Source organism: Bactrocera neohumeralis, unplaced genomic scaffold, assembly GCF_024586455.1.
Source record: "Bactrocera neohumeralis isolate Rockhampton unplaced genomic scaffold, APGP_CSIRO_Bneo_wtdbg2-racon-allhic-juicebox.fasta_v2 ctg1771, whole genome shotgun sequence".
Taxonomy (NCBI): domain Eukaryota; kingdom Metazoa; phylum Arthropoda; class Insecta; order Diptera; family Tephritidae; genus Bactrocera; species Bactrocera neohumeralis.
The window spans coordinates 12061-28521 of record NW_026089838.1 but is presented as its reverse complement, the minus strand read 5'-3'; the positions used below and the strand labels follow the sequence as shown (position 1 = coordinate 28521).

At 37.6% G+C, this 16461-nt stretch overlaps 1 protein-coding gene across 1 annotated transcript; it reads right to left on the bottom strand.

Moving 5' to 3' along the window:
• Positions 1-5104: 5104 nt before the first annotated feature.
• Positions 5105-7220, bottom strand: LOC126766583 (uncharacterized). Its single transcript, XM_050484340.1, has 2 exons — positions 7043-7220; positions 5105-5980 (listed from the first exon to the last, which is right to left on the bottom strand). The coding sequence occupies exons 1-2, from the start codon at positions 7159-7161 to the stop codon at positions 5164-5166; spliced, it is 936 nt and encodes a 311-aa protein (XP_050340297.1). The 5' UTR covers positions 7162-7220; the 3' UTR covers positions 5105-5163.
• Positions 7221-16461: the final 9241 nt, after the last annotated feature.

Here is a 16461-nt window from a genome sequence, read left to right as displayed (position 1 = left end):
TATATGTATGTTTGTATGGTGCGTATGAAGTTGCATATTCTTGGTGCAATTGAGAGCTCGTCGAAGAGATCAATATGCTTTGTACATAAGTATGCACGAATTGTTTGTTATGATTTGTTCGTAAGCAATTGAGAGCTCGTTAGAGAGATCAATTCGCTTTTTGTACGCAATCCTGCTTGTTTTTGTTTGCCAAAGAACAAGAGGTACTGCCGAATAGATGCCAATGTGGACTTTGAAGATTTATACGTTTTAATATATGTATGTATGTTTACATGTACAGTGTTCACAAATTATGTAGATTTTGTTTTACTGATTTTTTTATTCTGTTTTAACAAAAAAGATAAAATTAGGGGAAATTATTATTATTTTTCACTTTACCGCCGTGTTCTAAGTGAATTTTAAAACGGCCTTTTTTTTTTACTTTAAGATAGGTATTTTTTGTGTATTAATATCCAGTGTAGGGTATAATGGCACCGAGTGATTGTAATGTAGCGCCATCTACTGTAACATATCGCACTTACTGAATACCGCTGTTAGCGCCACCAACTGGTGGATAGCTCTTTGCTAATAATAAATAATTTGCAATAAATAAATAATGCGACTATAAGGAGAGTCATGAACTATCCTATCTTTCAAGTTGGACCAAACTGCACACAGTGTTAAAAATTTCATTAAAATCGGTTCAGTATTTTAGGAGTCCATCGAAAACAAACAACGTGACACGTGATTTGTATATATTAAGATATAATAATTTCATATATTCTTAGGCGTACAAAAACGGAAAGGACAACTCAGGAGCAAAAATTGTCTGAAAACTTACATAGATAAGTAATAATAAAAATGTAAAAAAATTAAATAAAAATGTGAAAAAATTAAAAAAAATTAAATTAAATAAAATGAATCATTTAAACATATGTAGATGTATTTTTATTCATTCTTGGAGGAAGTAAAATGTACAGAGACAGTAAGTAACTTACATATATGTACATATGTATTTATGTATATTTATATATATATATATATATTTATAGTACATAACGACACTGGAAATATATACATACATATGTGTGTATATTATAAAGACATGATGTAACGTTCTCTTACTCTAGCACCCTCCCTAAAATTGGGGTTTTCAAAAACAATTTCGGTGTCTTGTGATTCTTCTAAAACTTCTTCGAAGCCAAGGTCTGCAGCCACACATTTTGCTTCAGTAAAATGTTGTGAATTGTACACGCGTAAATAATCAACGACGCTTTTTCAGGTCTGTAATGAAGAATGCGGTGTTTTGAGAGGCACCGGAATCGTGACTTCAAAACACCAAAGGCTCTCTCCTTGGTATTAAGTGCTTTGGCGTGCAACTTATTGTAACGCACTTCCCTTTCATTTGAAGGTTCAGCGACTGGCGTTAACAGCCATTCTTCTTCTTCTTCTTCTGTACATCATGCGGCACCAATTCACTTATAAGTAATTTACACAGCGATTTTGGGAATCGAAATGTATTAATAAATGTTGTGTCCTGCATACTAAAAGGATCGCTTTTGTCTCGCAAACCCTTTAACACTTGAAATTGATCAGATCGGTTAACTATAGCATATAGCTGCCATACAAACTGAACGATCGGAATCAAGTTCTTGTATGGATAACTTTCACTATTGATAAGATAAGTTATTCACGATATTTGGTATATATTATTTTCTAAGGCAACAATGTAATCTACGAAGAAATTGATCAGATCGGTTAACTATGGCATATAGCCGCCATACAAACTGAACGATCGGAATCAAGTTCTTGTATGGACAACTTTCACATTTGACAAAATATATTCACGAAATTTGGTATATATTATTTTCCAAAGCAACAATGTAATCTCCGAAGGAATTGATCAGATCGGTTAACTATAGCATATAGCTGTCAAGTTCTTGTGTGGACAACTTTCACATTTGACAAGATATATTCACGAAATTTGGTATAGATTATTTTTTAGCTCAACAATGTAATCTCTAAAAAACTTGTTCAGAACGGATTGCTATAGCATATAGCTTCCATACAAACTGAACACATGGTTACTAACAGAAATGAACCTGTGAGGGGTATTTAGCTTCGGTGCAACCGAAGTTAACGTTTTTTTTTGTTTTTATTTTTAATTCTTTGTCTTTTATTTGGCAGTGACAATTACCCGTTAGCTCCAAAATATTCTAACAGATTCTAAATATATTCTAAAAATTTAAACGTGTAAGGTACACATAACTTAAATTTATTTTGAGTTTTAATATAAAAATATAAATTTAGGTTATTCCTTAGTTTTAGCAATACGTAGTTATTATGCTATTATATTTGTATTTTTAACATAACGCCATTTATTGAATTCAATCCAATCAATAATTACCACCATCGGATAGAATCTGTTGGAGCTAAGGGACAATTGTGACTGCCAATTAGTAGACAAAGAATGTGAAATAAAATTCTATTGCGATTGAAAATTGAGATGTAAGCTATCCTATCAATAGACAAATAATTTTCAACAAAATATTATATTATTCTTACTTTTTAAATTTTTGATGTTAGGATAACTAGCCACGTCTTACTTAGACTGAAATGTAAATTAAATTCATATTGTAGTGAAGATGATGGAGTAAACTTATTCTGGCTTTTAAATAATTAGTGCTTGGTTATTCAAAACTTTAATTGAAGTAAAAGTTACTAAATTTAGTTATCGAGCTTCCGTTTGCTTGTCATGTTATTGATTTATTTCATTGATAATAGTTAATCGATATACACAAATTTATTTACCAATTTGCAGATAATTTGAAGGTGATTAATAATGTTATCTCTAAAAGTCAGTCTTTATACATAACGTACCAATAAAATAAGTCAATAACATGAGAAGCAAACGGAAGCTCGATAACTAAATTTAGTTACTTATATCCTGGAATCTTAGCACCTCTTATCGTCGCAAGACATAAGGCTGAGCTCAGGCCACCAAGGGTTACAGCTTGGCGAACTGTTGACGGCCTAAGTTGTTAGGTTAGCTGCGAATACCCAATAAGCAGTAACTGACTAAGAGCGACAGGAGAGGAGGGTTCGGCTTAAAAGGCCTGAAGCGTCCTACGAATCTCCGGTGACGAGGTGAATAGATGCCGCCTCAAAATAAGCATCCACAACCCCATGGAGGGTGGCCTCGAGGGATCACCTACCCACGAGAGGGAGGCAACATAGCGACGCGGGACGCTACAACGGAAATCATAAGGAAAAGAAATCCCCAACTGTAAATGGTCGGCCGGGGCAACAAATGGCAGATAGCATACCTGAGAACACAGGTTAGCTGTAAATAACAAGTACAGCTCCCGACTAAACAGCACAGCACAGACGACAAGAAATCACGCAACGAAGTAGGACCACGATTTTGACACACGATTTGGAAACGTTTGAACTTGGGCTGACGGCTGCGGCATTCTGTTACCTCAGTATGCAAGAGTGTCATCTTGCAGAAATGACTTTCAGGGTAATGTCACAGGCGCCTCCGTTCCGTTAAAACTTTGGCAGGGCTTCAAGTGCGTTCGATGCTACGTCGCCATTAGGTTGGCGGTACAGGCTTAGTTGATTTCAATCCTGACTAGTGCTATGGTCCTGGCTCTGAACACGAATTCCCAGAAGGTTTCGTGTCAACCCCCGTGGGGCCTCCCTGCAATGCAAAGATAACCACAGGGACCGAAAATACAACTGTACAACCGAGCAACGATAGCGGCTTGAAGCGGGGACCCTTATAAACATGAATAACGAAAACAATGAAAACAACAGGGCAATCCAAACGGTTTGCATAGAGGAAACCGCCTCATCTATGCCTGAATCAGGGGAAGCAAGTACGGAAACAAGTAATAGGACTCCGGCTATCGACCGAGGCCTACGAAATGGATACAACTCTCCAAGGCAAGAATTCATTAAGAAGATGAGAGCAGAAGAGGATGAAGCCTTTTAAAGTGCCGCGTTACCCTGAAAAAGATGACGTTGGCAATGCTGAGACAGAAGAATATAAGTTCCGATGTAAAAAATTATCGGTTGCCTGCGCCGAAACTGGATGAAGGCAGAAAATGATACGAGACGCACGACCACAACTAGATCCTTAGATGCATGCAACGAACACGACGATGTTTCAACGCCAGTAACAGCTCTTCTAAACGAACGGCACCAAGTCCAATGGAACAGGAGTCAGAGAAAAGGGAGGCGAGGACCCGGCAAAACGACATCAAAACGAAGAGCAAACTCAAGGACAAACAGATGACAAGCTTCACAAGCAAAAAACGGCACCCAGAACCAGAGTTCGACCAGAAGCAGTGCTAATCAAACCGGCAGAAGGCCGCAGCTATGCCGAGGTGCTTCAAAACATGCGGCAATACGCCATGACAGACCAAGACAAAGTGGAAGTCCGGGCAATACGGAAAACAAAATCAGGTTCCCTGCTCCTACAACTGAAGAAAGAAGAAAAACCGAAACCAGAGATTCGAAACGCTCTCACAAGCAACCTACGTGGTATAGCTTCTGTAAGCGAGCTAAAACAGAAAGCCACAATTGAGATCCGAGACCTCGACTCCTTATCCACCGCAGCAAAAATCACGACCTCCGTAAGGGTGCGAACAGAGTGGCCGCTTGTTGCCGAGCCGAGCCGACTGACGCTTATTGCGAGAACCAATGCGAGAAAACTGGTATTATACAAATTAGTACAAATAAGCGCGAACAGGTCATAGTGGGCGCCGAGCTGGTCAGAGCGCAAAGCTGGTTGAATGCGAGAAAACAGTTCCAAAGCGTATTCCAGCGCCTACAACATTGTTTATTCTGCGAAAAGCTAGTTTTGGACATAAAATTCTTTGGAAAAAGTGAAATCATGAAAATCATATGCTGTTATTCATCATTTAATGGCATTCTTGTTGAACTTTTCTTGAGTACAGTCGTGTGTTTTGGTTTATTTAAAATGAATGTAGAACAATTAATAAGTGAAGTTTTTTCTCGTCCGGCTTTGTGGGATCAGAAAAATAAATGTTATCATAACCGTGTTTTAGTGGAAAAGCTATGGATGTCCGTTGCTTCAGAAATGAAAATACCAAGTAAGTTACATTGAAATTTATTATATTTTATTCATGCATACGAAATTACAAAATTTATCTCTTATTAATCTACCTTTTTGACACTTGTTTTATTGAATTCTTTTATGATTTTTTCAAAATGTTCTTTTTGCACTTCTTCCTTTAAATTTTCATCTAATCCTTCTAAATCAATAATTATGTTGTGTAGAAGGCATATACATTTTACAATGAGTTCAGCGAACAAAGGATCCGTTTCAATGGGTTTCCATAATATTCTGAACCTTGCACTTAATAACCCAAAGGCGCATTCAATGCACTTTCCAGCTCTTGAAAGCCGGGCATTAAAATATTCATGGTCTTCCGTTATCTCCTTTCGGCTATACGGCCTTAACAAACATTCTAAAAGGGGATAAGCCTCATCCCCAAGAAATACATATGGCACAAATTCTTCACTGTTTGGCAGACATGTATATCCTGGTACAGGTAGTTCTCCACTTTTTAAAAGATTAAAGATTTTGGAAGAGCTAAAAGTGCCACCATCACTTTGCTTTCCGTATCCACCAACTTCAACCGCAATAAATTTGCAGTTGGCATCGGCAATACCTTGCAACACAATAGAAAAAAAGTGTTTATAATTATAATACATGCAGCCAGTATTTCCTGGACACTTGATTCGTATGTGCTTCCCGTCAATAGCACCAATACAATTTGGGAAGTTCCATAGCTTCCAGTATTGCTTTGCAATTTCTTGAAAACATTGTTCGTTTGGCTGCGGCATATGTATAGTAAACATATTATCCCATAGAACTTGGGTTGTCTCCTTAACAATAGCTCCTACTGTTGATTTGCCTAGCCGAAACGAAAAAGCTAGTGAGGCAAATGATGCTCCAGTTGCCAGAAATCTAAATAAGAAAGTTAAAACAAAAATTGTTATTTAAATTTATATTATATTATTTGTATAATTTTTTGTATTTTATTGTTTAAATTCATGTATGCATATAATTTTTATCATATTTTAATTATATGGTTTTATTTGATCTTGCAGAGGAAGACTTAAAAAAAAATGGAAGTATTTACGCGATCAATTTCGATGTGAAGTACGCAAAATTCCAACTCCACAATCGGGGGATGTCGCATCACAAATTACTTCGAGTTGGCCTTATTTCAATTCTCTACTGTTTTTAAAGGACCAAATGAAATACAGAAATTTAAGTGGTAATTTAAAAGCGTCAAGTGTAAAAGCTATCCAAGAAGAGGGTGAATATGAAGAAGAAATTGAAGATATTATCAACACTTCACAAGTCGAAGAAACAAGAGATCTGTGCGACAATGACGAGTTCAGCTGTGAAGTTCCATCGAAAAAAAAAAAAATACCTCTAACAGCACTGCCCAATTGTTGGAAATTGAAAAAAGAAAATTGGCACTGCTGGAAAATAAAAAAATGGAAAAAAAGACTGTATTGGATGAAGATGAAGCATTTTTTGTAACTCTTTTGCCTCATATTCGGAAGTTGGACCCAGAGAATAAATTTCTGTGTCGAATGGAAATGCAAAATGTACTTTATAAATACGTGTATGCAAAAGTTAAAAATATGCCCACACTGTCCAATGAAACTTCAAGATACGCGCCTTTGTCTTCACCAATCAGCGTTTCTTCTGAAAGCTACCAGATAAATTCTTTAGACCTTAGCACAACTCCTTGTTTTCAACCGATCTCATTTACCACAGTTGAAGGTACAAATATACCATCAACTTCATCATCATTGGTTCCAGACCAAAATACAATGGAAACTGTAATTTATTCATCTTTAAATTCCTCTTAATTAATTTATATTATTTATTTTTAATTTTTTTGTTTAATTTTTCTTTTTATTTATAAAAAAAAATGTATTCATGAATTTAATACGATATAAAATGAATTTAATACAATAAATACAAATATATAAAACATAAAAAATTTCTTACCTGAAAGTTACTATCAAGCGTTCACATGGACATATTGGTACTTTAATAAAATTACTCCACTTCTTTTTTAATTTATCACCAATATTTTCGAGAATATAGTCGAAAGTTTCAATACTCATTCGAGTATATTCTTTAAACTTGGCAGGATATTTTCTTAAATCACTATATAAGTGATGAAATTCTCCAAATCACATATGGATGTTTTCCAAATGATTTTTTATTGATAAAATACTTTAAAACAGTAGCCGAAGCTAAATACTCATCATCTGACGAATCCATATCTTTTCACTTCAATTTCACAAACACGAATGAACAACAAACCCAAATGCATACATAAAACGCAAATAATAGATAAAATATCAGCGCTGATTCTCGCATCCACTATGCACACTCAAACTTGTTTCTCGCATGAACAAGTTCTCGCAATAAGCGTCAGTCGGCTCGGCTCGGCAACAAGCGGCCACTCTGTTCGCACCCTAAGACGTTTGCTAGAGCAAGCAGATGAAGAAATCACAGTGAGAACCAGCGCTCCAAATACTCGCGAACAAATACGCGCATATGTGACGTTGACAGCCGATAGCGCAAACAGGGTTCTAAAAGAAAGACACATAAAAATAGGATGGAACAGCTGCAGGATGAAGCTTATGAAGGAAGTTAAAAAATGCTACAGATGCTTCGGCTTCAGCCATTTACAATGGGAATGCAAAGGCACCGACAGAAAAGGCCAAGGATTATGTATAAGATGTGGGAAACCCGGGCACAAGCTGAAAGACTGCAAAAATTTACCGTGCTGTTGCCTCTGCGTAGAACAGAAGTATACCCAAACAGATCACATCCCAGGGTCGATACACAAAGAGCTAGAAGAAGAGGAAGAAACGGAATAGAAGAGCATATGGAATATAAAGCTGCGAAAACTGAGCAGAAAGACGCAATAACAAAGACAAAGAAAGATAAAGCTACGTAACGATATAAACAAAAATCCGTGGGGTCTCGGATACAAGATCGTAATGAAAAAACTCGGAGCAAAACAGTCTACCGCTGAGTTAAACGCCGCAGCTATGGAGCACATCGTAAACACTCTGTTCCCAACCCATGACCTGGGAAGAGACCCACCAGAACATACACAAGAGAGCTCATGTCCGCCTTTCACCTTGGAGGAAATGAACACGGCGGCAAACACTTTAAAGACCAGAAAAGCCCCTGGGCCTGATGGGATACCAGCGGAAGTGTTAAAGCTAATCGCTATGGAACGACCGCGCTTACTGCTATCCATGTATAATGCATGTTTAAACGAGGGTATTTTCCCAGAAATATGGAAGAGGCAGCATCTGACCTTAATAAACAAAGGAAAAGGAGACCCAGGAACACCATCAGCATGCCGACCTTTATGCATGCTAGATACAGCAGGAAAGCTATTAGAAAGACTGTCGAAACCCCGCATTATAGCCGCCATAAAAGATGCTGGAGGCCTATCAGAGCGACAACATGGCTTCAGACCAGGCAGGTCCACCATCGGAGCTGTGGAAGACGTCGTGCGCAGCGTGGAGGAAGCTCATCGAAAGAACAACTTCTCGAGGCCAATAGTCCTCCTCGCAACAATCGACATACGAAATGCTTTCAATAGCGCAAAATGGTAAAATATGATCAACGCACTAGAAAGTCGCTTCAAAACGCCCCTCTTCTTGATGAAAATGGTACGAAGCTATCTTAAAGACAGGAAACTACTATACGATACGAGTGATGGCCCACAAAGTAAGGAAATAACCTCTGGAGCAGCGCAGGGATCAATACTTGGACCAGATCTATGGAATGCCAGCTACGATGGAATCTTAAACGTTGAAATGCCTGACGATTGCTACCTCGTTGGCTACGCAGACGATATCACCGCCGTCATAACCGCGCGTAATACCGACATGGCCAGGCGTCTACTGTCACAAGTTATGATACGAACACAGACATGGTTGGACTCAAACGGCCTCAGCCTAGCTGCTGAAAAAACAGAACTGATCCTGCTCACTAGGAAACATATCCCGCTGGAGGTTAACATGCAAGTTCATTCAGAAACTATTAAAACGGCGAAAACCCTAAAATACCTGGGAATAAGAATGGACAATAAATTGACGTACTGGGCTCAAATCCAATATGCTGCAAAAAAGTCAGCAAATATAACCATGGCGCTATCAAGACTCATGGTAAACATCGCAGGCCCACTTGCAAGTAGAAGGAAATTGCTTATGGATACAACACAATCAGTGCTACTATACGGTAGCGAAATATGGGCCGATACATTAAATGTAGAACATAGACGAAAAGTGCTTGTTAAAGTGCAGAGAACAGCAGTCTTGAGAGTCGCCTCGGCGTACCGCACTGTATCCGAATCCGCAGTGCTAGTGATAAGCGGCGTCATCCTAATAGACCTTCTCGCAAAGGAGAGAAGACAACTCTGGCTATGGAAGAAAGACGGAATAGAAATACACATTTCCACAAGACAACAGGCGAGGAAGCAAACTCTTGAACTCTGGCAAGATCGGTGGACAAGAGAGAGCAAAGGAAGATGGACCGCAAAACTGATTAAAGAAATAGAGAAGTGGCACAATAGAAAACACTATATATAGCACAGATGCTGTCCTGTCACGGGTATTTCCGAAAATACCTATACAACGTGGGAAAAGCAGAAAGCCCAGCATGTATTTACGGAGACGAACCACTAGACGATGCAAAAAATACCATTTTCAAGTGCCACCGGTGGAAAGAAGCACGAAGGACTGTACAAAACAAACTCGGAGAACTAAGTGCGGAAAATCTCTTAGAAAAAATGATATCTAGCAGCGAAAACTGGAAAATAATTGCCTCGTACGTGGAACACGTTCTACGCAGTAACAAAAGAGACATGGACGCAGATTCCCAATAGAAGACAAGCCAAATAGCTTGATGCTGGCTACAAAATCGAAGGCATCCCTGGACTCATGGAGAGTAGAAATAGACCTGTAATGGGTCCATCTTGGAAACCTTGCCCTGAAGTATTGCGAAAGCGGCCCCGGGGTAGGGGAAAACATTCCATGATAGAAGAGGGGAGTGTTTTAGTGGGTACACCACTCACGTAGGATGACGATCCCTATATGGTGCGAAGGCATTTTAAACCTTCCTTACGGCCTAAAAAAAAAAAACAAAAATAAACGAAAAATCATCGGAAGACATACATATATTATACACAGCGATTTAATGCATAACAAATTTAATAATATAACAATGTGATAATACTTACATGAATATATTTTAATTAAAGTTTTGAACAATCAAGCACTAATTATTTAAAAGCCAGAATAATTTTACGGTATTATCTTCACTATAATATGAATTTAATATACACTACAGTCTAAGTAACATGTGGCAGGTTATTCTAACATCAAAAATTGAATAAGTGAGAATAATGGAATATTTTTTCGCAAATTATTTGTCTATAGCTTACATCTCAATTTTCAATCGAATTTTTTTTATTTCAAATTCTTTGTCTATTATTTGCCAATGACAATTGTCCGTTAGCTCCAAAAGATTCTAACAGATGGCGGTAATTATTGATTGCATTGAGTAAGTATTCTACAGATGGCGCTATGCTAAAAATTTTTTGGCAGCACTGCGCCGTGTTTTCTGCCATCTATCGGTAAATGTTATGTAACTTTTTATAATTGAATTGTCATTTTGTAACACTTACTTTTTTTGGAGATTGAATAAAGCACGACGTGTAACCTGCTAAATTGGTGATACCGATCTTCGTTTGATTATTTATGATCACTTCGCAGTATAACTTGCGTTAGTTAATTTTTACATAAAGTAAAAATGAGTCAATTTAGTAATTTTCAATATTTTTTTAATGCAGAACTATTATTTAGCAAATTTTAAATTAGCATGTTTAAAAATAAAAACAATACAACGAGAGGGAAAATTTTAAAGTACGAAAATATGAGTTTACACATTTTTGACACTGTCAAGAAACTCTTTACACAAAGTACTTAAGCTACAGTTTAATGAATATGTATATTTAACAATTTATACTATCTTAAACTAATTTTAGTATTTAGTGTGACCCCGTTTAGCTTCAACTAGGAGCCTGGTGCGATTTTTCATGGAACTGACCAGCTTTTGTACACATTGAGCGACATCTGTCAAATAATAAAATTCACACGTTCTTAGGGACACAGTTATGTATTTGTGCAGCTGCCTCAATACCTGTGTCCCTAAGAACGTGTGTATTCTAATATCTGTCGCGCTAGTTAAGGAATGTATTCCTTATAATAGTAACAAACATCAAAATAACCTTTTGTTTCAGTAACCAGAATGCAGAAACAACCTTGAGTTCGAACAATTGAAATGCACAATCACTACAAGAAACAATCCTAAACAAACAAGTATCAAAAAAACATTGAGTTTGAATAGCACAACAACCTTATCTTAAAACAAAGCAAATGTTTTTAAGCAAACAATATATATGTATGTATGTAAACAAACCTAAACAAATAATATAATCTGTACCTTAACAAAGTATCAACTAGTAATAAGTAAACATACTAGTTAGTATAAATAGAAGTAAGAAACATGTAATAAGTTAGTCTTAAGAGTATAAATAAAGAGTACACGTTTCGGTGCAGCTCAAAATATATTCGTTTGACTCATTTTTACTTAACGTAAAAATTAACTCGCTCATTGGTTTAGCACTTGCGTGATGATAGAAAATCCAAGAAGTGCCGAAAAAAATAAGCGAATGGGAAGCGGTCAATCCCTTGCCGCTGTAACAGCTTCGCCCACAAACTAGCGTAAATATGTATGCATATGTATGAGCTTGCATACATATCGACGCAGACTTTTGCGAGTCAACGAAAAATATTTTAGAATGGACAAATATTATAAATCGACAACTCCGTTGTTGCCACTTTTCTGACTTCTTTCTGTGAAGAAGCATCAGAAAGTGGTTCAATTTATGATTTCTAGCTCTTGCCATCGTCGCGAAAAGACGCTTGTAGGCAAAGGCATGCTCGGGGAGATGTCACGACGATGTGTTTATGAATGAAGCGAGGTCGCTTGTAGAATTTGCGCCTGCGTTTATGAATGAAATCGTTTTTGTTGTAAAATTTACTACATTTGGGCTTCGGCAATTCGGCTGCCAAATTGACTTTTGATGCTTCTGCTATTTGAGCAACTGTTGTTTTTGTAGAACAATGCTTCAATTTTTTGTTGGTGACATATTGACATGTGTACGCATATGTATGTGTGCATGCTTGTGCACTATTTGTTCGGAAGTATATACAAATATATGTATGTACATATAAGTATATATGAATGTATGAACAAGCAAATTAATGCGCGCACATGTAATACATATGTATGTATAAGTGATAAAATCATGATTTGATTTTCTGAACGCGCACATGCGTATACATATGAACAAATAATAAGATTAATATGATAGCCGATATATGTATGTATTTATTATTAATAATAAAAATATTTTAAACAATATTTACTTTTTATTTACTTAATAATAGAAAAATTTGTTTTCTTATCGGTCACCACGCTCAAAAATTGTAACTTGAATAAAATCAAAGAAAAATACTGCATGAATAAAATAAATAAATAATTATTATTGCATAAGTTGATACAAAATGCTATGTGCCGAGTGCCACACGTTTTTTTTTTTCAAATTCTTTTTCTATTATTTAGCAGTGACAATTGTCCGTTAGCTCCAAAAGATTCTGAAATAAAATAATATTGCCATTGAAAATTGAGATGTAAGCTATCCTATCAATAGACAAATAATTTGCAACAAAATATTCTATTATTCTTACTTTTTAAATTTTTGATGTTAGGATAACCAGTCACGTCTTACTTAGACTGAAGTGTAAATTAAATTCATATTGTAGTGAAGATAATACAGTAAATTATTCTGGCTTTTAAATAATTAGTGCTTGGTTGTTCAAAACTTTAATTAAAGTAAAAGTAACTAAATTTAGTTATCGAGCTTCCGTTTTCTTGTCATGTTATTGATTTATTTCATTGATAATAGTTAATCGATATACACAAATTTATTTATCAATTTGCAGATAACTTAAAGATGATTAATAACGCTATCTCTAAAAGTTAATTACATAATGCAGTGTTTTTTAATCTTTCTGATTTCGCGACTCCTTTACAGGTTGAAATATTCTTGCGACCCCCTTGTTTCGTAGTAAGTCAAAGAAATAATTTAATTTTAATTAAAAGACTACATAGGTTAGGTAATAAGTTTTTCCTATTTTAGCAAATTTGTCTATTATTCGTGCGGGTCATACTGCGTCGGCGACGGCATGCCAAATGATGACTATAAGGTCGTGATCAGAGCGGATAAACGACCTGCTGGAACGCACGAACGCCAATTTAACACTCCAACAATAGATGAGGTTGCAGTTGTGATTGTTGGCGAAAGCCGCCACTGATGTTTTGGCAAGGAACATTATATGAACATCAATATAATAAATCCATCGACCGGTAAGAATAGATATCATAATAATTTTCATTTTAATATGACACTAATGTCACTGATATCATTTTAGGTGAGGAAACCACCAGGAAGGTCACCGGAATGAATGTTTACGCATATCGTTTGATGATTCGCCAAAATGTTGACAACTATTTGCTTCGATTTCGCCGATTATTTCAGCAATTTTGCGTCCATACCTGTTCATCACCTTCGCGTGCAATCCTAAGTGGATAGAAATTGTTCAACTGTTGCTTCCTGGCCAAACATCAAGTGATCGGCACGATATCACCGCACGTGTATTCAGGCAAAAAATCCGGTCGCTCATGCACTATATTGGTGGGCATCGTGTCTTTGGGGATTCTCGATGTTGGATGTATTCCATTGAATGGCAAAAAAGAGGCTTACCGCATGCGCACATTCTAATTTGGTTAGTCGAAAGAATACATATTTGCCGAGATTCCTGATCCCGAAACTGATCCAGACCTGCATGATGTCGTAATTACAAACATGATTCATGAACCGTGTGGCGCCATTAACCCACAATCACCGTGCATGGCCGACGGCAAGTGTTTGACTGTTGATACCATCACTGGCAAAGATGGTTATCCACTGTATCGACGTCGATCTTCTGATGATGGCGGTAGAACAATCACAGTCAAAGTGAAAGGAAATAATTTCGTGGTCGACAACTCTTGGGTTGTTCCGTATTCGCCACTTCTTTCCAAAACATTCAGGGCACATTGTAACGTGGAGTATTGCAATTCAGTGAAGTCCATCAAGTACATCTGCAAATATGTCACTAGGGGCAGTGACATGGCGGCTTTTGGTCTTTAGGCTCCTGACCCCAATGATGAAATCATGAACGCTATCCGAGTGTTACACATTTGGCAGTGCATCTGGAGAACGGTCAACGAGTTTATTTCACCCCAGCAAATGCCGCTCTACGTGCCCAAAACCCACCAGCGACAACATTGACCAGTTTCTTCTCGATTTGCCAAAGTGATCCGTTTACATGTGCGTTACTTTACTCAGAGATGCCGCGTTATTACACTTGGAGTTTTTCATCGAAGAAATTTCAACGTCGAAAGCAAGGTAATGTAGTTCCTGGTCATCCGGATGTGCGTTCTACTGAAGCTCTTGGCCGTATTTATACAGTTCATCCGAAAAATTGTGAACGCGTTTACTTACGACTATTGCTGGTGAATGTTCGTGGCCCGACATCATTTGAATCACTATGTCAATGGTATAGTGCTTCCAACATTTCGTGTTGCATGTCAGGAGCTCAATTTGCATTCAGGGAATCCCCATCTTGATATGAATGAAGAGATGCACAACCAGGTTTTGATAGAAGACATGTGTTACCTCATGTGCGGCAGTTTGTTAGCCAGGTTAGGAATGACGTCGCCTGAGCGTGGAGTAAACGACGCTTTCGAACGAGAATTGCAGCGTGAACGTGAATACGACACAAATGGGTTAAGCCAATTGGTTCGAACGAATATACCATTGTTGAATCCTCAACAAAAAAAAGTGTACGATACGGTGATGAAGGAATTGATGATGGAAATGTCGGCATGATTTTCCTTGATGCGCCTGGAACTGGAAAGACATTCCTCATATAATTGATTTTGGCTGCAGTTCGTGCAAGATCAGAAATTGCTGTAGCAGTTGCTTCTTCAGGAATAGCGGCAACGTTGTTGGAAGGTTGCCGAACCGCTTATTCTGCATTAAAATTGCCATTAGACCTGCAAGCGGTTGAAGAACCGGCATGTAACATAGCGAAACATTCAGCAATGGCCAAAGTTTTAATAGCAAGCAAAATCATTATCTGGGGCGAATGCACAATGTCGCATAAACGCGCGTTAGAAGCTCTGAATCGCACTATGAAAGATCTGCGTAATGACGCAAGACATTTTGCGGGTGCATTGATTTTACTCTCAGGCGATTTCCGGCAAACACTACCAGTAATACCACGATCGACCGCTGCCGATGAGATCAATGCTTGCCTCAAATCATCACCATTGTGGCGTTATGTGTGGAAACTTCAGCTCACGACAAACATGCGAGTTGCATTGCTAAACGATCCATCTGCCGAACTGTTCTCCACTCAACTGCTAACTATCGGTAATGGTCATGTTCCTGTCGACGCATCGAAGGGATTCATTTCGTTTGCAATTTCGTCTCAACGAAAGAGGAGCTCATCAACAAAGTGTTTCCGAACATCATTGCTAACCACAAAAACTACGATTGGTTGAGTGAAAGAGTAATTTTAGCAGCAAAGAACAAGGATGTGGATCCCTTAAACTTCAATATCAAATCGTTGGGACACTGCATTCCTTCAAATCTATCGACTGTGTAACAAACGAAGACAAAGAAACCAACTACCCAACTGAGTTCTTGAATTCATTGGATGTGCCTGGCTTGCCACCGCACAATTTACAATTGAAGGTTAGTTCAGTCGTCATCATGCTCCGCAATCTCAACCCACCAAAATTATGCAACGGAACGCGTTTAGCGGTCACAAAATTCGTGGCCTATGTGATTCACGCGAGACTGCGAGGAAGTTCTCATTCCGAGAATTCCAATGATCCCAACCGATATGCCATTCAAGTTTAAGCGAATCCAATTTGCAATTCGTCTCGCATTCGCCATGACAATTAATAAATCACAAGACCAGTCACTGAGTGTTTGTGGCCTGAATCTGAAAAATGCATGTGTTTCACACGGACGACTATATGTCGCATGTTCCCGTATCGGAAAACCATCTGCTTTGATCGTTTTCGCACCTGACAATAAAACGAAAAATATCGTTTATCACAGAGTGGTTAAATGAAATTACCTAAAAGTAATGTATGTATATGGCAAAACAACGTTAGCTAGTAAAAATATAAAAAACTAGCTGACCCGGCGA